The following is a 19,791-nucleotide window of genomic DNA, read 5'->3' on the forward strand; positions in this document are numbered from 1 at the left end:
GCCCCGTTCATTTTTCACCCCATTCGTTTTGCGGCCGCCCGGGGCGGGTGGAAAATAAAAAAAACACACACGCACATAATATGTACATAAACCCTCGTCGCACACACGCGAAATTGAACGCTAATGGCATATTAAACTATAGCCGTGCAGTTGTAGTACCGCGACGACGGGGAATAATAAATATAACGGATTAACAGATAGCTATAGCGCTAGAGGGGGAAAAACCTTATTGTACAGTATATACTTTATATATATATATATATATATATATTATGTGCCTACATTCAGCGCGGCAAACAATTACGAAAAAAGGGGTGGCTCGACCCAGTGTATATGTACGGTTTGAGGCGTGTACACGCACACCGGCTGCACCCTCCCTCGTCTAATTATTATTATTACACAACGCGACGCTCCCCATGTATACACCTAACTTCAATACCCATTTATATTCTACATTCTACACTACTATATTTAATATATACACTACCACTGCATATACGAGCCACCGTCGTGCCTTTTGTAAAACGATAATGGCTTGGGTAGATGTGAAAAAAACAATACCACCGTCACTTCTTCAACCCTCTCGCTAGCAACACTGTTGTTATTATTGAGATGTCGCTATTGAGTATCCCTCCTCCATACCTGTCCCACCACTCGTCCTGCTCATCCGCACGACGGATATTCGTCCTATTAATTTTGCTTGCTCATCTCCGGTAGCGTCACAAATCGGATCGCTCGTGCTCACCAAAACCGCACCAATGTAGTGTTGCCATAGCTGCGATCCAGAGTCTGACGCGTATAATACTAATACACAGTACACCACCACTACAACTACGGCTGGTAACATCGTACACCGCCGCGGAGAGTACTTAACTTCCGGTCGGTAAACACTTTTCAAAAATCGTTTGCCTCCGGATAAACAAAAGGAACATTGGATAAACAACGAGTGCTGCTGTGCCACACCCCCAAAAAAAGAAAAACGACGTTATAATAATCGCCGCTTTTTGCATGTAAGTGTTCAGGTGGGTAAATAATGAAAAAGACAAACAAGCCGAGATTCTACATGCATTATTATATCTATATTTAATTGTTTGAAAATAAGAACTATAAAATGAAAACAAAAACCTTATAGAAAGAAATGTGAATAAAACAATATTTGTGGGGGCATTGTATAGAGTTAAACAACATAAAATTGATAACATTCGAATGTATTAGTTATAAAATAAGGACATTTATAAAATAAAAAACTAAAGGTATACTGACGCGATTACTAATACACATAAGTACGACAAGGGCAGATGGGCAATGTCGTGTGATGAATAGTTGTTAAATGGTCGTCGTCAATCAGGTTAACAACATTTCATACCTTGATATCCTCTTTATATAATAATATTGTATGCAAGTATACAACACAATAATAACAATATTAATAATAATAATAAAAGTAAAACATTTTTCTCCTTTTCGGATTTAACCTTGATTTATATATTATATTCGTAACGGATGTAAAAAATATGTCAATCGAGGTCTTCAATTTTCCCGAAAATTAAATCTGGTCCACGTGTTCAAAACAGCGCCGAGTGATTAACAATCAAATTCTCGTCATTGTATACATTGATGCACCATTGCATGAACAATAAAAATATCAATACTTAAAACCAAAACCATGTTTCATCCTTTGTTTTTCACTGGTTTTAATTGAAATTGGAATGTCTTTATGTGTTCAATATTGATTTCTAAAAATAATATTTAGTCTTAAACACATTAACATCATAAAATGTACCTAACATTTAAAAGTAATAAATAAATTATAAACAAAACAATTACTCACTGACTGACTTAGCCATTTCCATAAGCTCTGATGATTCCATTAGGTCGTCTGACCCCGTAATTAACGTAACAAGTCCTGTGTTCTCACCATATTCCTCTGTAAAATAGTTGCAACATTCCAAAATATGTTTGAAATTACTGTATACATAACAAAAAACACCATGAATACATTGATAGAAATTTTGAAGTAATTAAAGTAATTATTGCTTGCCAAATTTCTTTGCTCAATTTCGGTGGACCGTCCAGTTTAATTGGTAGTGATTCATGTATTCCTTGGGATTTTAAGTTGCAGTTTCCCTCTTGCAACTGAAATTCTAACCAACGTATAGTCAGCCTGACTTCTTTGCTTAGTTTTTTTTGCTCGTCTAATGCCGATATAACTGAAACAAAAATAGTAATGATAAATAAATAACAATTGTATTAGGGAACAATGATATCTATCAATGTATTAGGTACATACCGATTGCGGGTACTACTACAATAAACTTGCTGCTGTTAACGAGTTTCTTGATTATCAACGAATAATTAATCAACGCATCTGTATCGATGACGATGCACGTGGGTAATGACTTTTTTCTCGAAGAGTATTTCATCTTGTACTCTAGATTGTCCACTTCCGACCGGAGCCACAGTTGACCCATCACGTGTTGTTTGTCTCGTTTCGAATCTTTTAATGATTTTTCGTCGGTCTATAAGAAAAACACGAAAATAAAATATAATATAAATAGGTAAAAGTACACGAGCGGTACGATGATAAAATGAAAATGTCTTATGACGACGACGACGTTCGGTTTATTTGTTTTCAACGGTTATAACGTTCTAGAATTGCACTGAAATTACGATTCCCTCTGCCCCTCTACTACTACTACTACTACTACTACTACTACTACTACTACTATTACAGCAGAGTGAAGACGATAAAACCGTCGTCTGCGATTCGAGTCCATGTTCATTCTAGTTTCCGTTTTGTCGACCGTATTTAATACGTCTGGAATCTTTTATCGTCCCTCGAATATAGTCATAAAACCGGCAGACCGTACGACGATAATGGAATACGGTTAAACGCTCGGCAAAAGGGCTCCCTTACGACCCCTAACCTCAAAGCTTTACGGTTATAAATTTCCCCGACCTCCGTCCCATCGCCCGGTCGGCCAACGGTGACACGCCCGCACAACGCCGGGGCTTTTGCTCGCTTCTCTCTTCCGCTTCCCAAAGCTATTACTGTACTAAATGGGAAAAGGAGACGGGATTCTTGTGATTCTTTCATCCCCCAAGGCCGAAGCAGGGGTACATTTTATTTCATTGAAATTTAACTCTCAAAGAATAAACAAAAACAGTATATACTTGTTTATGTGTTATGTCCTGCCTTAGACTTACTAAACGTTTTCATTAAGGTGTTGACGTTTGCACACTTTGAAATGTCATTTGATATTTTATTGTTTTTGGAAGTGATTTATTTTTGATACAAAATATTGTTGAACGTATTTGTTCTTTTTTTATATTGAGTAATATACGAGTATATAGTTTATACAGTTTTCGATTTTTTTTTTCATAACAATTGTTGTGAGTATCTATATGTGCTGTTTTGTAATATAATTTAATATTTTTAAATTATAATACTCAAGGCTGTTAACCTATTTTTTTTTTTTTGGTACATTACAAACAGTGAGTATGACATTTAATATATTCACTATTATAATATTAAATGATACATGAACGTATTTCACTCACTAATTAGTTTTTTACAGGATACTCGAGGAAAATAATTATTGATGACATGTACCATTCTATTTAATATTAACTGAAAACATGGTAATTTATTTAACCAGCAGGTCTTATAATCAATGACGTGTATTTTAAAACTATATTTAAACCGTAAAACCAAAAGTACCGTAAGTACCATAATAAATTGGTCAATTGGCTGGCGATAGTCGTATAGTGTGTTACTGGTCAATATAAGTTTAGGTCTTAAACGCGAGCTCTTACAATTAATTTTCATTGTGAAAGTGAATGCGAGGGGAGAGGGTATAAAAGAGCAGAAGTTCCAATAAAGAAAAGATTTAACAACCCTGCCGCAGTCGTTTGTGTGCGAGACATTGTTAATAAGAGTTTTAGAGGACGCAATAAATAAACCCATAAAACGCGTAAGGAGCGTAATATTGGGGCTCCGCATGCCAACTATTACAGTTATGCCTCCCCCTCCATACAAGGGGCGGGTTGACGGTCATAAAAACTTTGACGGTTCTGGCGAGGGTGACATATCCCCCCCGGATCACTTTGTAGCTGCAAAGCTCGTAAAGGAAAGAAAGAGAGAAAAGGGAAACCGAGGAGAAAGAAGAAAGTATAAGATATAATATAAACCCGACTACGCCGTTGGAATCGTTATTGGCGAGATCCGCTTTCAACATCTTCAAACTGCTTTATTGTGTTGCAACAGCTAGGGGTGGATTTTACTCAATATATATTATATACCCTGTGAAAAGGGCAGGTTTTCTTTCTTGTTTTTTTCTTTATATATTTTTTTTTTAGTTTTTATCTTCTATACAGTCTCATGAATATTTACAAGACAGACTTTGCTATTCCAATCTCGCGCTTTCGTTTGTCACAGTAAATGTCGTATTTTTTAGAGGGCAGAAAACGAAAAAAAAAACGAAAAACCCTTTGCTACTTTCATAAACTCTACTGAAAGACTGGTAGACACATTTTTTTTTTTTAATCTGGGATATAGGTGCTCAACTACTCTGTTACATTTACATAGTTGATTTACTTATAAGCCAACACTTTTAAGACCAATATATTATCGTGTTGATTAATTCAATGGTTACATTATTTTGTTAAGAATAGATTTCTGTCTAGTCTATGATTTGATTAAATGTCAAAAAAGATTTTATGTTAGTAAAATAGTATAGTGAAAACTTGCAGACTTTTCTTTTTGTAACAAACTAAAAACTGAACCCTCTGAACAGCGAACACCTCCGAGTATCGGACACAATTTTAGTAATCGAGAGTACCCGATATTTAGTGGTTTCAAAGGGAACAATCAATTAATAAAAGTCAAAGATAATAACATTTAAGCATAATATAAAATTCTTAATATATCTATTACGGAAAAAATACTTAAATTAATTAAAACCAATATTAAAAACAAAAATTGTTTAATACAAATTTAATAATAAAAATGTGGGGAATGGGTACCACAATGCCTTATAGTAGGTGTCAGAGATTCTAATGGATAATGTATTAGTTTTGAATTCAATGATATATCATTGTTTATGATTTTATGAATAACGATTCTGATCGGAGACCGCACATCAGCTGATATTACTAGATACTTTAGTTTCTGAGCGGAGCGATGAATTTTTTTTTTTGTGTCTTTCATCACGGTTTGGGGCAGTGAAAGTGCTTTTCAGCAGCAACATTTCTGGTAGGAAAGCGAATAAAGTAGGTGCAAAATTTAAAATCATAATGGTTTCAAAAGCGACAGGAAAAACGGTAATTTATACACAAAACCAGCTTCGAATAAATCGATTTTGGTTTTCAGTGTAACTCTAAAAGAAATGACCATAGATACAATACGTTTTCAATGAATGTTTGTGTTAGCATTTTCTATACAACCATACAATTTCCAAAATATTTTGATTCATGTTGAACTACTTATAGGTATATGAAATTTTCGATTGTTATTTTTTTTTTTGAGTAATGTCTATAAAAAAAATGTTAATTCGGTCAAAAAACTTGAAAATATAATACAAGGTTTCTCATCAGTTATTGTTTGTGGAAATTAAAAAAAAAACGAGCGTAAATCCTTTTAATGAGCGACTGAATTTCAAATTTCGACAAAATACGTAAAAATCAAGAACATATATATTTAACTAAGTAAAAATTTCATAAATTTATTAGTGTAATTAACAGTTCAATAGTCTAATAATTTTGGAAGGCTTTTATTGTCTGAGTAGTATGCAGATGAATTACTTGTATATTAAAAAAAATATATTGATACTTACTTGTTTCAAAGAGCCACATAATGAAAACCATTTTTTGATTTTGTCATAAGTGAATAATACATTGTTGGATGCTATTTCTTCTGCACAATGTAATATATGTATTAATCGAACTGTTCCCTATAATAAAAGTGAATGATGATTATTGTTAATAAATGAAGATCTATCTAACACTTAAAATACACTAAGTGTTTACGAAATCGATTGGTTTTGCAATAGTAAGTCTTTAAAAAAGTATGATAAATTAATTTTTTCGAACCAAGTAATTACATTTAATTTATTGTAAGACTTTAAAAATAATAATTGACTAACTAACTAGTTTTGAATGATTCATAGCTATTTGGTAAAATTAACAGTTATCATAGCTAAATAAATAATGTTAACTTAAATGAATGCCAGTAAAGTTAGATTTCTAATAATTAGATATATAATATGAAACTGTACAAAAGAATATCATGGGCATTTGATATTCCAATATTTTATCTAAACATATTAAACAGATCTAGGACATCATAATATTGATGTGTAAGACAGAGTAAACTAAATAACACTCATAAAAAGGCCCCTACTGCTTCAGTTAGTTTTTTTTATAATATATTGTCAGGCCCTAATAAGTATTTAACTGGTTAAACAGTGTTCCACATAAACTGCACATAAAAAATTAAAGTGTCTCTTGATGCATAAAGTATGAAAGGAATGTACAAATTCATATTAGATAATATATATTTAATAATGCTAGATAAAAAAATTGCCTACCTCATTTTTAGTACAGATATTGCGATCATATTCTCCACAATGCTTTTTAGACTTAGAAAAAACAGTCATACCACGTAAATGCACATCTTCTGGTAACATAAACTGATTGGTGTCAATGTCTAAGAATGTGTCTTCAATATTAGCTTGCGACAAGTAATTTAAAAGTGTAACAGTATTGTTAAAGAATTCAACTGAAGATTCAGGATTTATAGAATCAATTTTTGGTTGAATCCAATCAAAATATATCTAAAATGTAGTGAACGGTTATAAGCATTGATACTATAAAAACTGATAAAAAAATGAAACATTTTTTTTTTTTTATATATTATTACCTTTATGGTTTCAATATATGGTATGTTTGATAACGGAAGTTTTGGATTATTTTTATTTTCACAACCAAAAGATGATGTACCACTATCATTGGACCCATCAGATTCTGTAATAAAATTAACAACACATTAATTATTTAGATACGTAGTAACAGCTAGTAAGGAATTTTTATTACAAACCATTTTTTGATTTGTCATCATTGGGCCTTTTAATATCAAATATTAACATCTCTTCTTCACTTTCATCATCTGATTCGTCATCAGGACTTATTACACTTTCTGCTTCATCTAAAAAACATTTAGTTTTAGTTTTAGTTCAAAAATATTAATACAAATTCAAATGATCATCATTTACTAACATATTTTCTTATAATCATATTTATAACTGCTGAATATAATAAATAGAAATTAAGTATTATTTATTAAATACTAACCTCCAGTCCATTCTTGGGAATCCGGAGAAGAATGCTGTCTAAAACCACGTCTACGACGTCGGCGATTTAATTTTACATGATCTATATTAGGATTAACTAACAACGGCAAGTTTTTTACACAGTAAGTTACACTTTGACCAATTAAGTGTTCCATCAATGATAAAAAGAATAACTCAGCTTTTGGGATGTATTTAGACTCTGGAAATTCATATTATTAATTAGACATTTTTAAGAATGTTTAAGGGCTTTAATAATGAAAAACCCTAGTGCAATGTCAAACTTATGTTAACTTAGAAAATATTTATAAACAACGTAAATATTTGCACAAGGAAAAAATTGAATATGCCATTTTTTACTAATTATAATAGAAACATAATATGTAACTAATGGTTATCTTATACAATTTAGGTCACCCTAAATCCTTAAATTATGTATCAATTAAAATTGTGATTTTTTGAACTTTTAAATATACTTAAAGACCATGTTATCAAATACTTGAGATTTTTTGTACTGCAAAAGGATGATCATGTAACAATACAAACTTCTGTTTTTCCAATAGGAACCCCCTTTTTTCACTTTTAATTATTCAGCAGGCATTTTTTAGAGAATTTTGATGTATCTAAATCAAAATTTGAGTTGTTATTGAGTTATATAACATTGTGTACTAATGACAATATATTTATCGTAATGGGCTAACTAGGTATGGGGATCAGATAATTTTAAAATGTTAGTAATTAATATTGATTTATCAACATCAATAATTTATTAATTTAATTTGTAAAAAAAAATCCAAGTATAATAAATACTATATCCAATATTATACAATAGTTAATATATTTTTGTAAGACAATTTAAAGGATTATTAGTGTCCTTAGTATAATCATTATAATAACTCAGAAACTACTCATTAGAATTTTGATTTATCTAAATAAAAATCGTAAAGAAAATCATATGCTAAACAATTTGAAGTTAAAAGGGGGATTTTTATTTTTAAATAAGTTTGTATCACCACAGGACTCTTGAGTAGAAAAAAAAATATCAGAGAATATGGAATTTAGGAATACTTAAAATTCTAAAAATTAAATAAATATACTATGAACACATTGACTTCTATGTGACCCAGTGATCGTCTGCAATTCTCAAATTTATATATCTTTGTGACGCCAGGGCCTAGAGTTGGTCATTACAACCTCGCTACATAACCGTAGTTATTTTTTTTTAATTACAAATGAATTACTTTATGATACATAAATTATTAAATTTAATCACAATTACCTTCTTCGTGTAACTTGTTTAAGCATGCTATTATGATAACTACAATCTTGAATACATTTTCATTAGTTGACAAAAAATGTATAGTATCCTTAACTGAAGGTGTTAAGGTATCCTCTTTATTAATTTCTTTTTTTTTATCAGCTGTATTATTCTTGTTCTTACAATCATCAAAATTCTGCAGTAAGCTTATAATGCTAGCATATATCTATAAAGGTAATTGTGAAATTCTGTGTTAAATTATGTAATGTACATTATTAAATAAATATAGCAGGAAATGTACTTTATCTAATTCTTGTCCACTATCTTTTCCTCCGGTATACCATAAATCGAAAATAGAAAACAGTTTTTCTAAAAACACATTTCCTACTGGTTCAGATTGTTGTTGCAATGATAATATTAAGTTTTTTTCTCCTCCTTCAAATGGTTCAATACTAAAAACACTAGAAATTTAAAAATAAACTTGTAAATAGCTTGTATATACTTTTAAGTACCAAAAAATTATTATTTTATTGAGGTTAAATTCAAGTTGATTATGGTGAAAGTCCATATTAAAAATTACAAACATAATATTAACTCATAAAGTCCTAATTACACACACTGGTGTACATTGTATGCCAAACTTTTCATTAATCTTGTTCTATTTTGGTTCATAAATTTATTGTTTTCAGTTATTATCCTAATTTAACCTTTCCTAATCAACATTTAATAGTTAGAAATCCATTTCAATTGTTCAATGTTTGTAGCAACATAAAAAGCTCCATATTATATAATGATCGTATAGGTGAATGAAATATGTTGTGCATGTAAATTTTTTTTTGTGGGTAATTGGCTGATATCGGTTATTTTTTTTCTAATATTTAATTACTATACTGGTAAAAGCTTACGCCAAATGAAGTTAATTTTTAAATAAGCAAACAAAAGAAATGACTCATTATATACCGTATTATTCATATGGATTTCTGTATAAACCAAATGGGCTAACCCCCCCTGTATAGTTATTGAAAAAAAAAATAGCATGTGTAGTTAAGTGTTCATTTGCTAATTTTGTAGCCTGCCCTGGATCTGTTTCAGGAAATAATGGCAACACTATGAATGTATCATTATTAGGGAACGGATTTTAATTTAAATAAATATTTTTATCTAGTCTTAGCATCCAAAAGTTTTTGATATCTGTATAAGTTTCAATTCATTTTAAATAATCTGATGCTAATACTATTTTATGTAATATTGTAGAATTGTTGTAGGTAAGTTTTGGACACATTTTATCTAAGAAGGTACATTTAACTTGTCTAGTACACAGTTTCCACCGTATAGCAGAAACAATTAGATTTCAATTTTCTGAGGTTGATTCATTAATTTTCAACATAAAAAAAATATTTTTAAAAGCGCCAAATCGTGTACAAACATTTAAAGATATGTATATGAATTTAACTCTACCACCTGAGCCTATTATAACTCGGTGGGGTACGTGGCTATCAGCTGTATTATATTAATCGAATAACTTTGAAAATATTAAAAACATAGTCTTAAATTTAGATTCCAATTCTGCAATGGCAATAAAAAAAACTATTGAGCTCATAGAAAGTAATAATTTGCAAAACAATTTGGCATTTATTTCCACTAATTTTGGAATTTTAGTTGATACTATTTCAAAATTAGAAACTTCAAAAATGCCATTAACTGAAAGCTTAGAAATAGTTGACAATGCCGTAAAGCAATTGGAACGCGTTCCAGAAGAAATTGGAGTTGTAACCAATTCAAAATTAAAAAATATACTGGAAAAAAATCCAGGATTTACTACTGTTATGTCGATAAGGAACATACTATTTAACAAAACTCCTAAGTATAACTCAGAAATAGAATACAGTTCAAAATAATTAATGTGTATGAAATAAGCACCAATCACGTCCATTGATCATTTATAAAGCAATGCTAAGTTTGAATCGCCGTCACTTTAAATTTGAAAATTTCAAGTTATATGTTCTAACTGTTTTTCTCATGAAGACTATGATTCAGAATAATTTTTTCTTATATGCATTATTTTGTATTATGTATTATTTGTAATAAATTCTATCTTATTTTTAATTTAAATATTTGAAAATTATAGATTTATAAATAAATATTTATTAAGTAATATACAAATATAATTTAAATATTTTTAATTTTATACTAAATTAAAATCCGTTCCCTAATCATTATAATATTAGTTATAGGTTACCATCGAACATAATGGTAAACAGCATCTAAATGTTTGTTATTGGATAATGCCAATCGTCCAATTTGATTATGTGGGAGTCCATTTGCTGGTTTATAGTTTAATGCTTGTTTGTAATATCGACAAGCTGTTGAATAATATAAATCTAGTTTGTTTAGTTCATACATATATCGTGACAAATCTCCCAAACATATCAAACAGCGGTATACCAATTGTTTTATACCAGCTTCTTCTTTGTTACCTGGAATTAATTTATTCAGAAGGAATAAGTTGAACCAATTATTTATTTGGGAATCAATGTTTTAATTTACCAGTATCATTCTTTTTCAACAGAGTGATATGATCTTTTTTGACATTATTATCTGTATCATCATTTATCAGTAGATAAAAATCGAATAATTCAGGCCTACTGAATTTAATTTCTGCTTGAAATTTGAATAGTAAATGATAATAACTACCAATGCCTGACTGAAAATGATTTTCTATTAGTGCCAATTCCATCTGATTCCAATCATTATTCTGAAATAAAATGAATGTCTTAGTAGGTATTTTAAGAAAACTTTATTTAATATTCTATTAATAAAATGGACAATGTTACATACATTTATAATGATAATATATTAATAATTTAGTTATTACATTACTTTGCGTAAAATTTTGGCAGTAGAATAAACATCATGATAGGTTTTACGCCACATGATATCTTCAGCCTTTCGACCATAACATAATGGATCTGCAAGCATCATTCTTTCACAATAGTTTTTTAATTTTATTCGCTGTGTATCAACAGTAGCGGTAAAAAGATCTTTACAAGACAAAGACCTGCCACGCTGATCATCCAAAAAATGAGAAACTTCATTTATATTCCTGAAAACATGATTTATAAAGTTTTCATTGTATTTTAATGATATCATACTGCTGAATGTATATAATTTCAGATATGAAATTCAATATTAAATAAGTATTTAATAACATAATAGACTAAATAGTTGTTTTCATTACTTTTTAATAACTATATTTAAAATACCTAGCAATTATATTATTTTTTATTTAATCTTACAAAATATTATGATAGTACACATTCATGGTTACCAAGATTAATTTTCAAAAACAAAATTTAATAAAAATATATAGAGCTTAAAATAGCAAGGTGATGATTTACAAGTAGGATTTAACCCAAAGCGTGGTGACCGAGCTGTCAAGGAATGAGGATCGCACAAGGGTGAACAATAACATGGTACATACCATTGTTGTCCACCAAATACAAAAAAAGTGCAGCACACAGAACCCTATTACTCACTTGTACAGCTTTTTGACTGATTCGCTGGCGTCAGGCTCAGCTCCGCGACTGTTATGCAATTTCTTCATGGCAACCATTTGCTGCCACTAGCATACACACTATTATATAAGACACTTATTATTCGTATCTGCGTGCCAACAAACTTGCAGATCTATGTAGGTACAAATGTACCACAACCAGGTGGTTTGTCAATCGTCCGCAGCAGCTGCTGTTCATGCCGTTTGTTATGTTGACATGACCAAATCATCAATGACGGCAGAGGTGAAGCTTTCAGACGTGCAAGTTGGAGGGCAAAGGTCACTCCGTGAGCACCATCGCTCGGTATAATGACGGAACAAGGCGATGAAAAATGGCAACGGATGCCATGATAGACGAAATCACAAGTCACCGTAATCCCGCATCCAACAAGTTGTACTTGTCCGCAGCGCGTTTTTATAATAATTATTGTCACACGGTAAGAAACTAATGACAACTGAGAATGCAATAATTAATTAATGAAAATAAACAATGGTTATGGTAAACATAAGGAATCATGAAATAAGTAATAGCTATTTACTAATAAGCTTATAAGCTATTTCTAATTTATGTGACTAAGGTAAAATAATTTAATGTTTAGTGTTTACACTTTACGATAATAACGAAAACCTATGAAGTATGAGGTGTAATCTACTCTGTGGTATAAGTACAAAGTTTATTCATACTGGACTCAGGTACTGACTACAACACTGGTGTCTGGTGAGTGGTGGAACAACCAGTACAACCATAGTGAACCACTACGTTATCAGTACGAGCCATGGTCCAGTGCAGCCAACAATGTCGCTGCAAGATGTAATATCTTGTGTTACTATGTAAAAGCGTCATTAAAATGTTGTCTGTCGACACTGTAGTTGGTGATCAGTATTCGAAAAAGGCGCAATTTAACGGTAGGTATCGTGCATGCGCTTTGTTATTATTATTTGTTTTTATTTTTATTTCATAATTCGTTCTATCGCAATCACACGAACAAAATTCGGAATTCGAAATCCGGATGAACGTTAAACACTTAAACATTCCGTTCAATGTAGGTGCATATTGTACTCGCATCTCATTATTGCAGTTCTCATCGTTTTTATGACTTGGACCCATCTAAACGCTTTCGACATTAGACCACTCCTGTGATCTCGTTTACTGATTATACTGCTACTAAAACCACAGTAAGTACCCGTTTTAAATTATATGGAACGTGCTGTAGGCAAGAAATCACCTTTCGTGATATATGTATTTGTTGTGTATTAAGTATCTAATTCCTGTTATTGTTCGTACTATATTTTAATCTTATATTGTAAAGTTTCACGTCGTAAATTGTATAAATAAATAATCAAGTTAGCCAATCTCCCTTTTATTGCATTATTATTTAGGGCATTAAAATCTTAGGCCTTATTAATGTATAATTTATGAAAATAATAAAAATTAATAATACAAATCCTGTGTTGCATACAAAAATTGTTTAAATTTAATGGTTCACTAAAAATTAATGGGCAAATTATGGACCACTAAATCTTGTTTAAGAGACCATTTGGTAGTTCCCAATTGATTCATTAAATGTTAAGTGCAACACGACAAAAGTTTTAGATGGTAGGTACAACTTTTAGGATTTTTTAAAAGATATCAGGAGTTGTAAGTTTGTATCTGTTTTATTTTTTAACTGTGATAATAGTTCATTTTAAAATTTTAAAATATTTTATAGCCAATTGCTCAAATCAACCTTTGGATGTTTGGCGTTTAAGGGTTTTGGTCGGCACGCTGCCTGTTCTTTTGTGGGATAGAGTACCTATAGTTGGCAGTCGCATTGTCTGCATGTTTTGTATTATATTCTAATCGGCTGTAGTTATTTTATCAAACCATTTGCTTCATAGATTTTATCTTCAAATGAAATAAGATATAATTTTTTATTTTTATTATTTGTTAGGTATTTTATATTTTATGCTTTGCTGTAGTTTTTATTAGGTATTAAAATTATTGTTGACACAAAAAAAATTATTATTTTTATAGATTCCCAATGGCTAGCCGCCAGTCTGTTAGTTCAATATTGAAGCCACCCAAAGTACGGGCACCTCTAAAAGAAATTGAATCGGTTGAACAAGATGCCGATGAGAATACTGCTACATTGGCCAAAAGAAAAGTGAGTTTTTCTGGGATGAATAAAATAAAAATGTACAACACAGGTGCTACATCTTTAACTGTACATCAAGCTCCTATGTTTGATGAGCAAATTTCAATGTTATCTGATTCTTCAAATGCCGAAAAACCTAAATTATCAGGAAAATTTGAGAAATCTGATGCTCAAATTAGTATTGAATCAACTAATTGTACCAACTTAGAAGATAATGGCCGGATTATTATTGAGTATGAAAGTCCAAATGATAATATGGAAATGACCGAAGCACTATCTGGTAAAATATTGTCGGACACCATTTATACTATTGATAATAATGGTTCTGAGCATATTAGTTACAGTTCAGATTATTCAGAAAATAATATGGAATTCACCGAAGCACTACAAGGTGGCCTTATTTTATCAGGGGATAATAGTTGTAATTCCTTAAGTTCTACTGAAATATCTGAAACATTGGATGAAGAAAGTTATGATGAACTGGTTTGTCAATCTGGTCTTAAACCTTCAAAACCATTATCTGATGTGCTTATTATAAATCCTTTGAATACAAGTTCAAGTTCTAGTTGTATGGACTTCACCTGTGCTAATACTAAATCCAACTTATTATATAATACTCAATCAAATAATATGGAATTAACTGAACAAATGACATCTAAATCTTCAAAATCTATTTGGTCAAATGATGATTATAAATCATTGAGTATGGAGTTGACACAATTACCTGACAGACAGACATTTGAAGATAATTGTGAATTGGTTTATGAACACAATCAACATTCTGTAAGTATGAGATCAGATATATCTTGTGAAACTCAAGAAAACCATAATTATGAGTTAGAAATTGTACAATCTGAAAAATTGGAAAAAAATAATTTTAATTCTCAAACCATTGGTTGTGTGTTGAACAATTCTGATAATGGAGAAACTTTTATTGAAGAATTATCATCAAGTATGGTTTCAATGGATATTGATCCAACATTAGAAGGTAATGAATTTGATATTAGTTATGTAAATGTCGATAACCCACTAATAATTGAGAATAAACAAAACAATTCAACAATACCAGTGGTGGTAGGAATAGAAGATAGTGTTAACCCTGAAAAAAATGTGCTGGATAATTACTCAAATGTTATTGAAATTAGTAATGAAAATAGTGAATCTAGACTATCTATATTCCCTACAGGTTCATCATTTGTTGTAAATATGTCTCCAGAAAATAATCTAGACAATTATTTTGAAGTTGAAGAACTACATCAAACATTACATGGTCATACATCTGTGTTAGACCAAAATCAATATCTTGAAAATAAATCAATAATTGTTGAGAAACATGTACCAAAAAAATATTCAAGGAAAACAATGATTCACCCATGTCCATTAATTGTTCAAGGCAAATCTCATGAAAATGAAGATACACCTGAAGTTGTCAATAGTAATGAACACAAATATGATTCTAGAAAATCAATTGCTCCTACAACTGTTTTTAATGGTTACATTTCAGGTACATCTGAAAAACTTGAAGAAGAACAACAAGAAAAATATTCTAAACAATCAATAACACCTATGTCTCCCTTTTACCAAACTCAGTCTCTTGAAACTGAAAATTTGTCAGATACATCTGGAATTGTCGAAGATAATAAAAAAATCCAATACTCTAGAAAATCAGTTGCTCCTACATTTGTTTTTAATGAGGATGTTTTGGATACATCTGAAACACTTGAAGAAAACCAGCAGCAAAAGTGTTCTTTACAATCAATTGCCATGACTGTTTTTAATGAAACTCAGTCTCTAGAAACCGAAAATTTATCAGATACATCTGGAATAGTCAAAGAAAATCAACAAAACAAATATTCTAGAAAATCAGTTGCTCCCACATCTGTTCTTAATGAGGATTTTTTGGATACATCTGAAACATTTGAAGAAAACCAGCAGCAAAAGTGTTCTTTACAGTCAATTGCCATGTCTGTTTTGAGCCAAACTCAGTCTTTTGAAACTAAAGGTGTTTCAAATACATCTGTATATAATCCAACTGAATTGGCTGAAAAATGTGACACATCTGAATGTAGTTTTACTCAGTCTGCTGAAAAAGAAGAAACATCTTTGTATAATTCAACTCAATCTGCTGAAAAAGATGAAACATCCTTATACAACTCAACTCAGTCTGCTGAAATGGAAGATACATCGGCTGTTGTTGAAAAATATGAGTTAAAAAAATATTCTAGAAAATCACTTGGTCCAACTTCCTTAGCATTTACTCATTGTGAATCTCTGGATAATAGTACCTTGAATAATTCATCGGATACTGAAGAAAATAATGAACAAACATCTGAAAAGGCAATGAGTCCTGTGATTCCAGTAACTGTTAATAATCTGTCTATACTACAATCAGATGTATCTAGTTATGATGAAGAAAAATCAATTGCAAAAAGCAAACACCAATCTGTATTGCTTAATGTAATTAGTGATGATAACTTAAATTCACCTTTCAGGAAAAAACAAAAAAAATCTATAGTTCCGACACATTTAATAAGACTACCCATTGAAGATCCAAGTATTACTAATGAATTGGAAACTACTGATGAAAATGTTTCAGGGAATTTTGAAAATGTTAGTAAAATGGATATATCGATTGAAAATGAGTTTAAAAATGACAATGAACTTTTAGTTGTTTCAAAAGAAAGCGAAGAATGTTATAAAAATATTGTACATGATGATATGTTAGAAACAAATAAAGAAAATATTGTCTTAGCACTTAATGAATTGGAAATAAACAAAACAAATTTAAATGAATTAGTTGAAAATAATGACATTTTCAGAGAAAGTGAAAACAAAAATGAAGAAAACAATGTAAACGCCTCTATTAAAGTAGCTGACAATCATATTTTAAACTCAGATTATCATTCACACAGTTATAGTGATGATAAAACTACAAAAACGATTTGTGTTAAAGATAGATCTAATATTTCAACGGATGAAACATTTCAAAATAATGAAAAATCATGCCTGGTTAATCGAAAAAGAAGTTACAGCAATAGAGATTGTGCACCTTTATCTTGTTCATCATTTATGTCTAAACCTAATATACACAATAGCATGGAAGAAGATTTAAACACTGATGATTTTATACAACAAAGTCCTATTAAAAATGATATTATTAACAAGAGCTTAATTAGTGAACAATTAGAAATAAATAATGAACTTCAAGTAGGTTTGATTAAAAAAGAGTCTATAAAAGAAAATTTGTGTAATGAAGCTTTAGAATTTTTAACAAGATGGAATGAGCAATTTATAGAAAAAAAATTAGTTCTGGATAAGTGCACAAACAGAGAATGGATTTTCAATTTATTAGATAATAATATACTTTTAACAGTTACATATGCATACATTTCTAATGACTATACATTTCTTAAAGTGGAAGATATATCATTTACTGCAAAAACCATTACCAAAAATGAAATTATAAAATTTGGAATAAATTGGATCTTATCAAAATACAATCCAAAAGTGTACAAGCAAATATGTTTCACTTCAAGAGACGTAGAACTATTATTGAAATCTCTGTTAGAAGATGTTCACTTTATTAGTAAAGTAATGATCAATATGTCATATGTAAGGGATTTATATTGTGTCACATTTAAAGACAACAAGGCTCAATTTGTGATACATAATATGAATGGCCCATTGATGGTTCGTATTGAGATAACATTATCCAATATTCATAAGCTTTCTGTTAAAGATTTGTCAGTTGATTGTTTATTTGGTAACTTCAATACACAATTATTGGAAGAAATAATGGAAGATATATCAAAAGATAGTAATGTCTTGCAATCTTTAGTAGAAAAATTGACTAAACTCTACTCACACAGACAAAATTGATAGGTACATACATTTTAAAATTATTTAGTATAATTTAATGTAATTGAAGAAAAATAATGATCGAATTTTAACATCTCATGTGTTGATGATTTTATGTGTTTTAAATTTGTAAGTATGTAATCTACATCTATCTCTATATTATATTTGATTTATATTTTTATAATCAGTGACACGTGTGCATGTCTTATAAACCCTAATTTATATATACCTAGTGAGTAAACTATTCAATTGACCACGAAAATACCAAAAAAAAAATGTTACCACAGCAGTGAATTTTAAAATCCTTTATGAATCGTTTTCATGTTTATAGTGTTCATTTTTTAAACTGACAAAATAAGTGCCTATTCTAAAATGTTAAAAGTTGCTTAATACCTTATTAATTATTTGTATATATGTATATAATCATATATTATAAGAATTTGTAAATGTTTATAGGAATTTTTTAAAGTTGATTAAAACATGATGTTTACTCAATTAATTGTATTCTATAATATTATATTTTGCTAAATTTTTGATTTAAACTTATTATGTACCTTATCTGAACATTTTATTGTGTAATATTAACTGATATGAACTGTTCCCACCACTATGTTATTTTATCTTCAACTGACTTAAGGTCATAGAAAATAAATTTAACTATTATCATAATTATTTTAAATTGTATACAACTTTTAGGTACAATTAATGTTAAGTGATTTAATTAAATGTACTTACCTTTGAACAATAAATTTGAAACAAGACAAGGGTATTTTAATCTATATTTATCGTTAATTTACTTGTATGTTATTTTTACTTATTAAAATTTAGATGAAATGATTACATAATTGTATTCTATTTAACTAAAATTATTTATTTATTTTAATGACTTAAGATTATATAAAGTATAATATTGTTTTATGTCATTAATATTAATAAAATACCTATCGTTATATTTTGCATTTCTAATAATTAGTAGTAATTACCTATTACTTTCAGTTTAATGTTTATAAAATATAGGTTCCTAATATAGTTTGTAATACTGAACACGTTTGATATTATTTGTGGTATGAAGAAAAAAAAATTACATACTACTCAACAGTTTATTTACATCGCATGTACAAAAAAAATATACGATACAATACACAAAATCGGAACTGTTTCATCATTATTATAAGTATTTAATTTTAAATTCTCTAAGTAATTGAAAAAAAACAAAATATTACACATAACAAACTTTGTTTTTTAAGTTTGCACCATCAATTTATATGATTTATAACATAATTAATGTATAATCTCTTAAAGGGATTTTTAGAAAACATACATTCAATATACATATATATATTCATAAGTATATATATATTAATATGTAGATATAATTTAGAATAATAGTATGCTAGGTATTACGAGTAAAATAAAACTATTTGTGCTGATTTTGTCCAACTAATAAACATAGCATAAAAATCGAAAAAGTAACGACCGTAAGTATTATAAACATAATGTAATGGATACAAGAGTTAATACTTAATAGGATACAATTTATTATTATTATACAAATACAAATAAAATATTGTAATAGGTGGGTATTAATATAATATTTACACCTAATATTGGATTACTCACTTGAAAATAAAATTTCTAAAT

The 19,791-nt window shown here is 29.6% G+C and overlaps 2 protein-coding genes across 3 annotated transcripts; one reads left to right on the plus strand and one right to left on the minus strand.

The window, feature by feature from the left end:
* Positions 1 to 1,060: 1,060 nt before the first annotated feature.
* LOC111032717 lies at positions 1,061 to 12,871 on the minus strand. 2 transcript variants are annotated; one of them, XM_022313158.1, is made up of 15 exons: positions 12,141 to 12,871; positions 11,485 to 11,707; positions 11,152 to 11,359; positions 10,844 to 11,081; positions 8,906 to 9,065; positions 8,626 to 8,830; positions 7,351 to 7,548; positions 7,097 to 7,204; positions 6,920 to 7,023; positions 6,588 to 6,833; positions 5,835 to 5,951; positions 2,291 to 2,519; positions 2,042 to 2,210; positions 1,832 to 1,968; positions 1,061 to 1,736 (listed from the first exon to the last, which is right to left on the minus strand). In XM_022313158.1, exons 1-15 carry the CDS (start codon positions 12,215 to 12,217, stop codon positions 1,672 to 1,674), a joined length of 2,484 nt encoding a protein of 827 aa, XP_022168850.1. In that variant the 5' UTR covers positions 12,218 to 12,871; the 3' UTR covers positions 1,061 to 1,671. The 2 variants fall into 2 exon arrangements, with proteins under 2 accessions (XP_022168850.1, XP_022168851.1); XM_022313159.1 differs by lacking the exon at positions 12,141 to 12,871 and having other exon boundaries at positions 11,480 to 11,591.
* Positions 12,872 to 13,025: 154 nt separating this feature from the next.
* On the plus strand, positions 13,026 to 18,418 carry LOC111032716 (protein PF14_0175-like). Its single transcript, XM_022313157.1, has 2 exons — positions 13,026 to 13,333; positions 14,172 to 18,418. Exon 2 carries the CDS (start codon positions 14,179 to 14,181, stop codon positions 18,169 to 18,171), a length of 3,993 nt encoding a protein of 1,330 aa, XP_022168849.1. The 5' UTR covers positions 13,026 to 13,333; positions 14,172 to 14,178; the 3' UTR covers positions 18,172 to 18,418.
* The last annotated feature ends 1,373 nt before the right edge of the window (positions 18,419 to 19,791 follow it).

Source organism: Myzus persicae, unplaced genomic scaffold, assembly GCF_001856785.1.
Source record: "Myzus persicae strain clone G006 unplaced genomic scaffold, MPER_G0061.0, whole genome shotgun sequence".
Lineage (NCBI taxonomy): Eukaryota > Metazoa > Arthropoda > Insecta > Hemiptera > Aphididae > Myzus > Myzus persicae.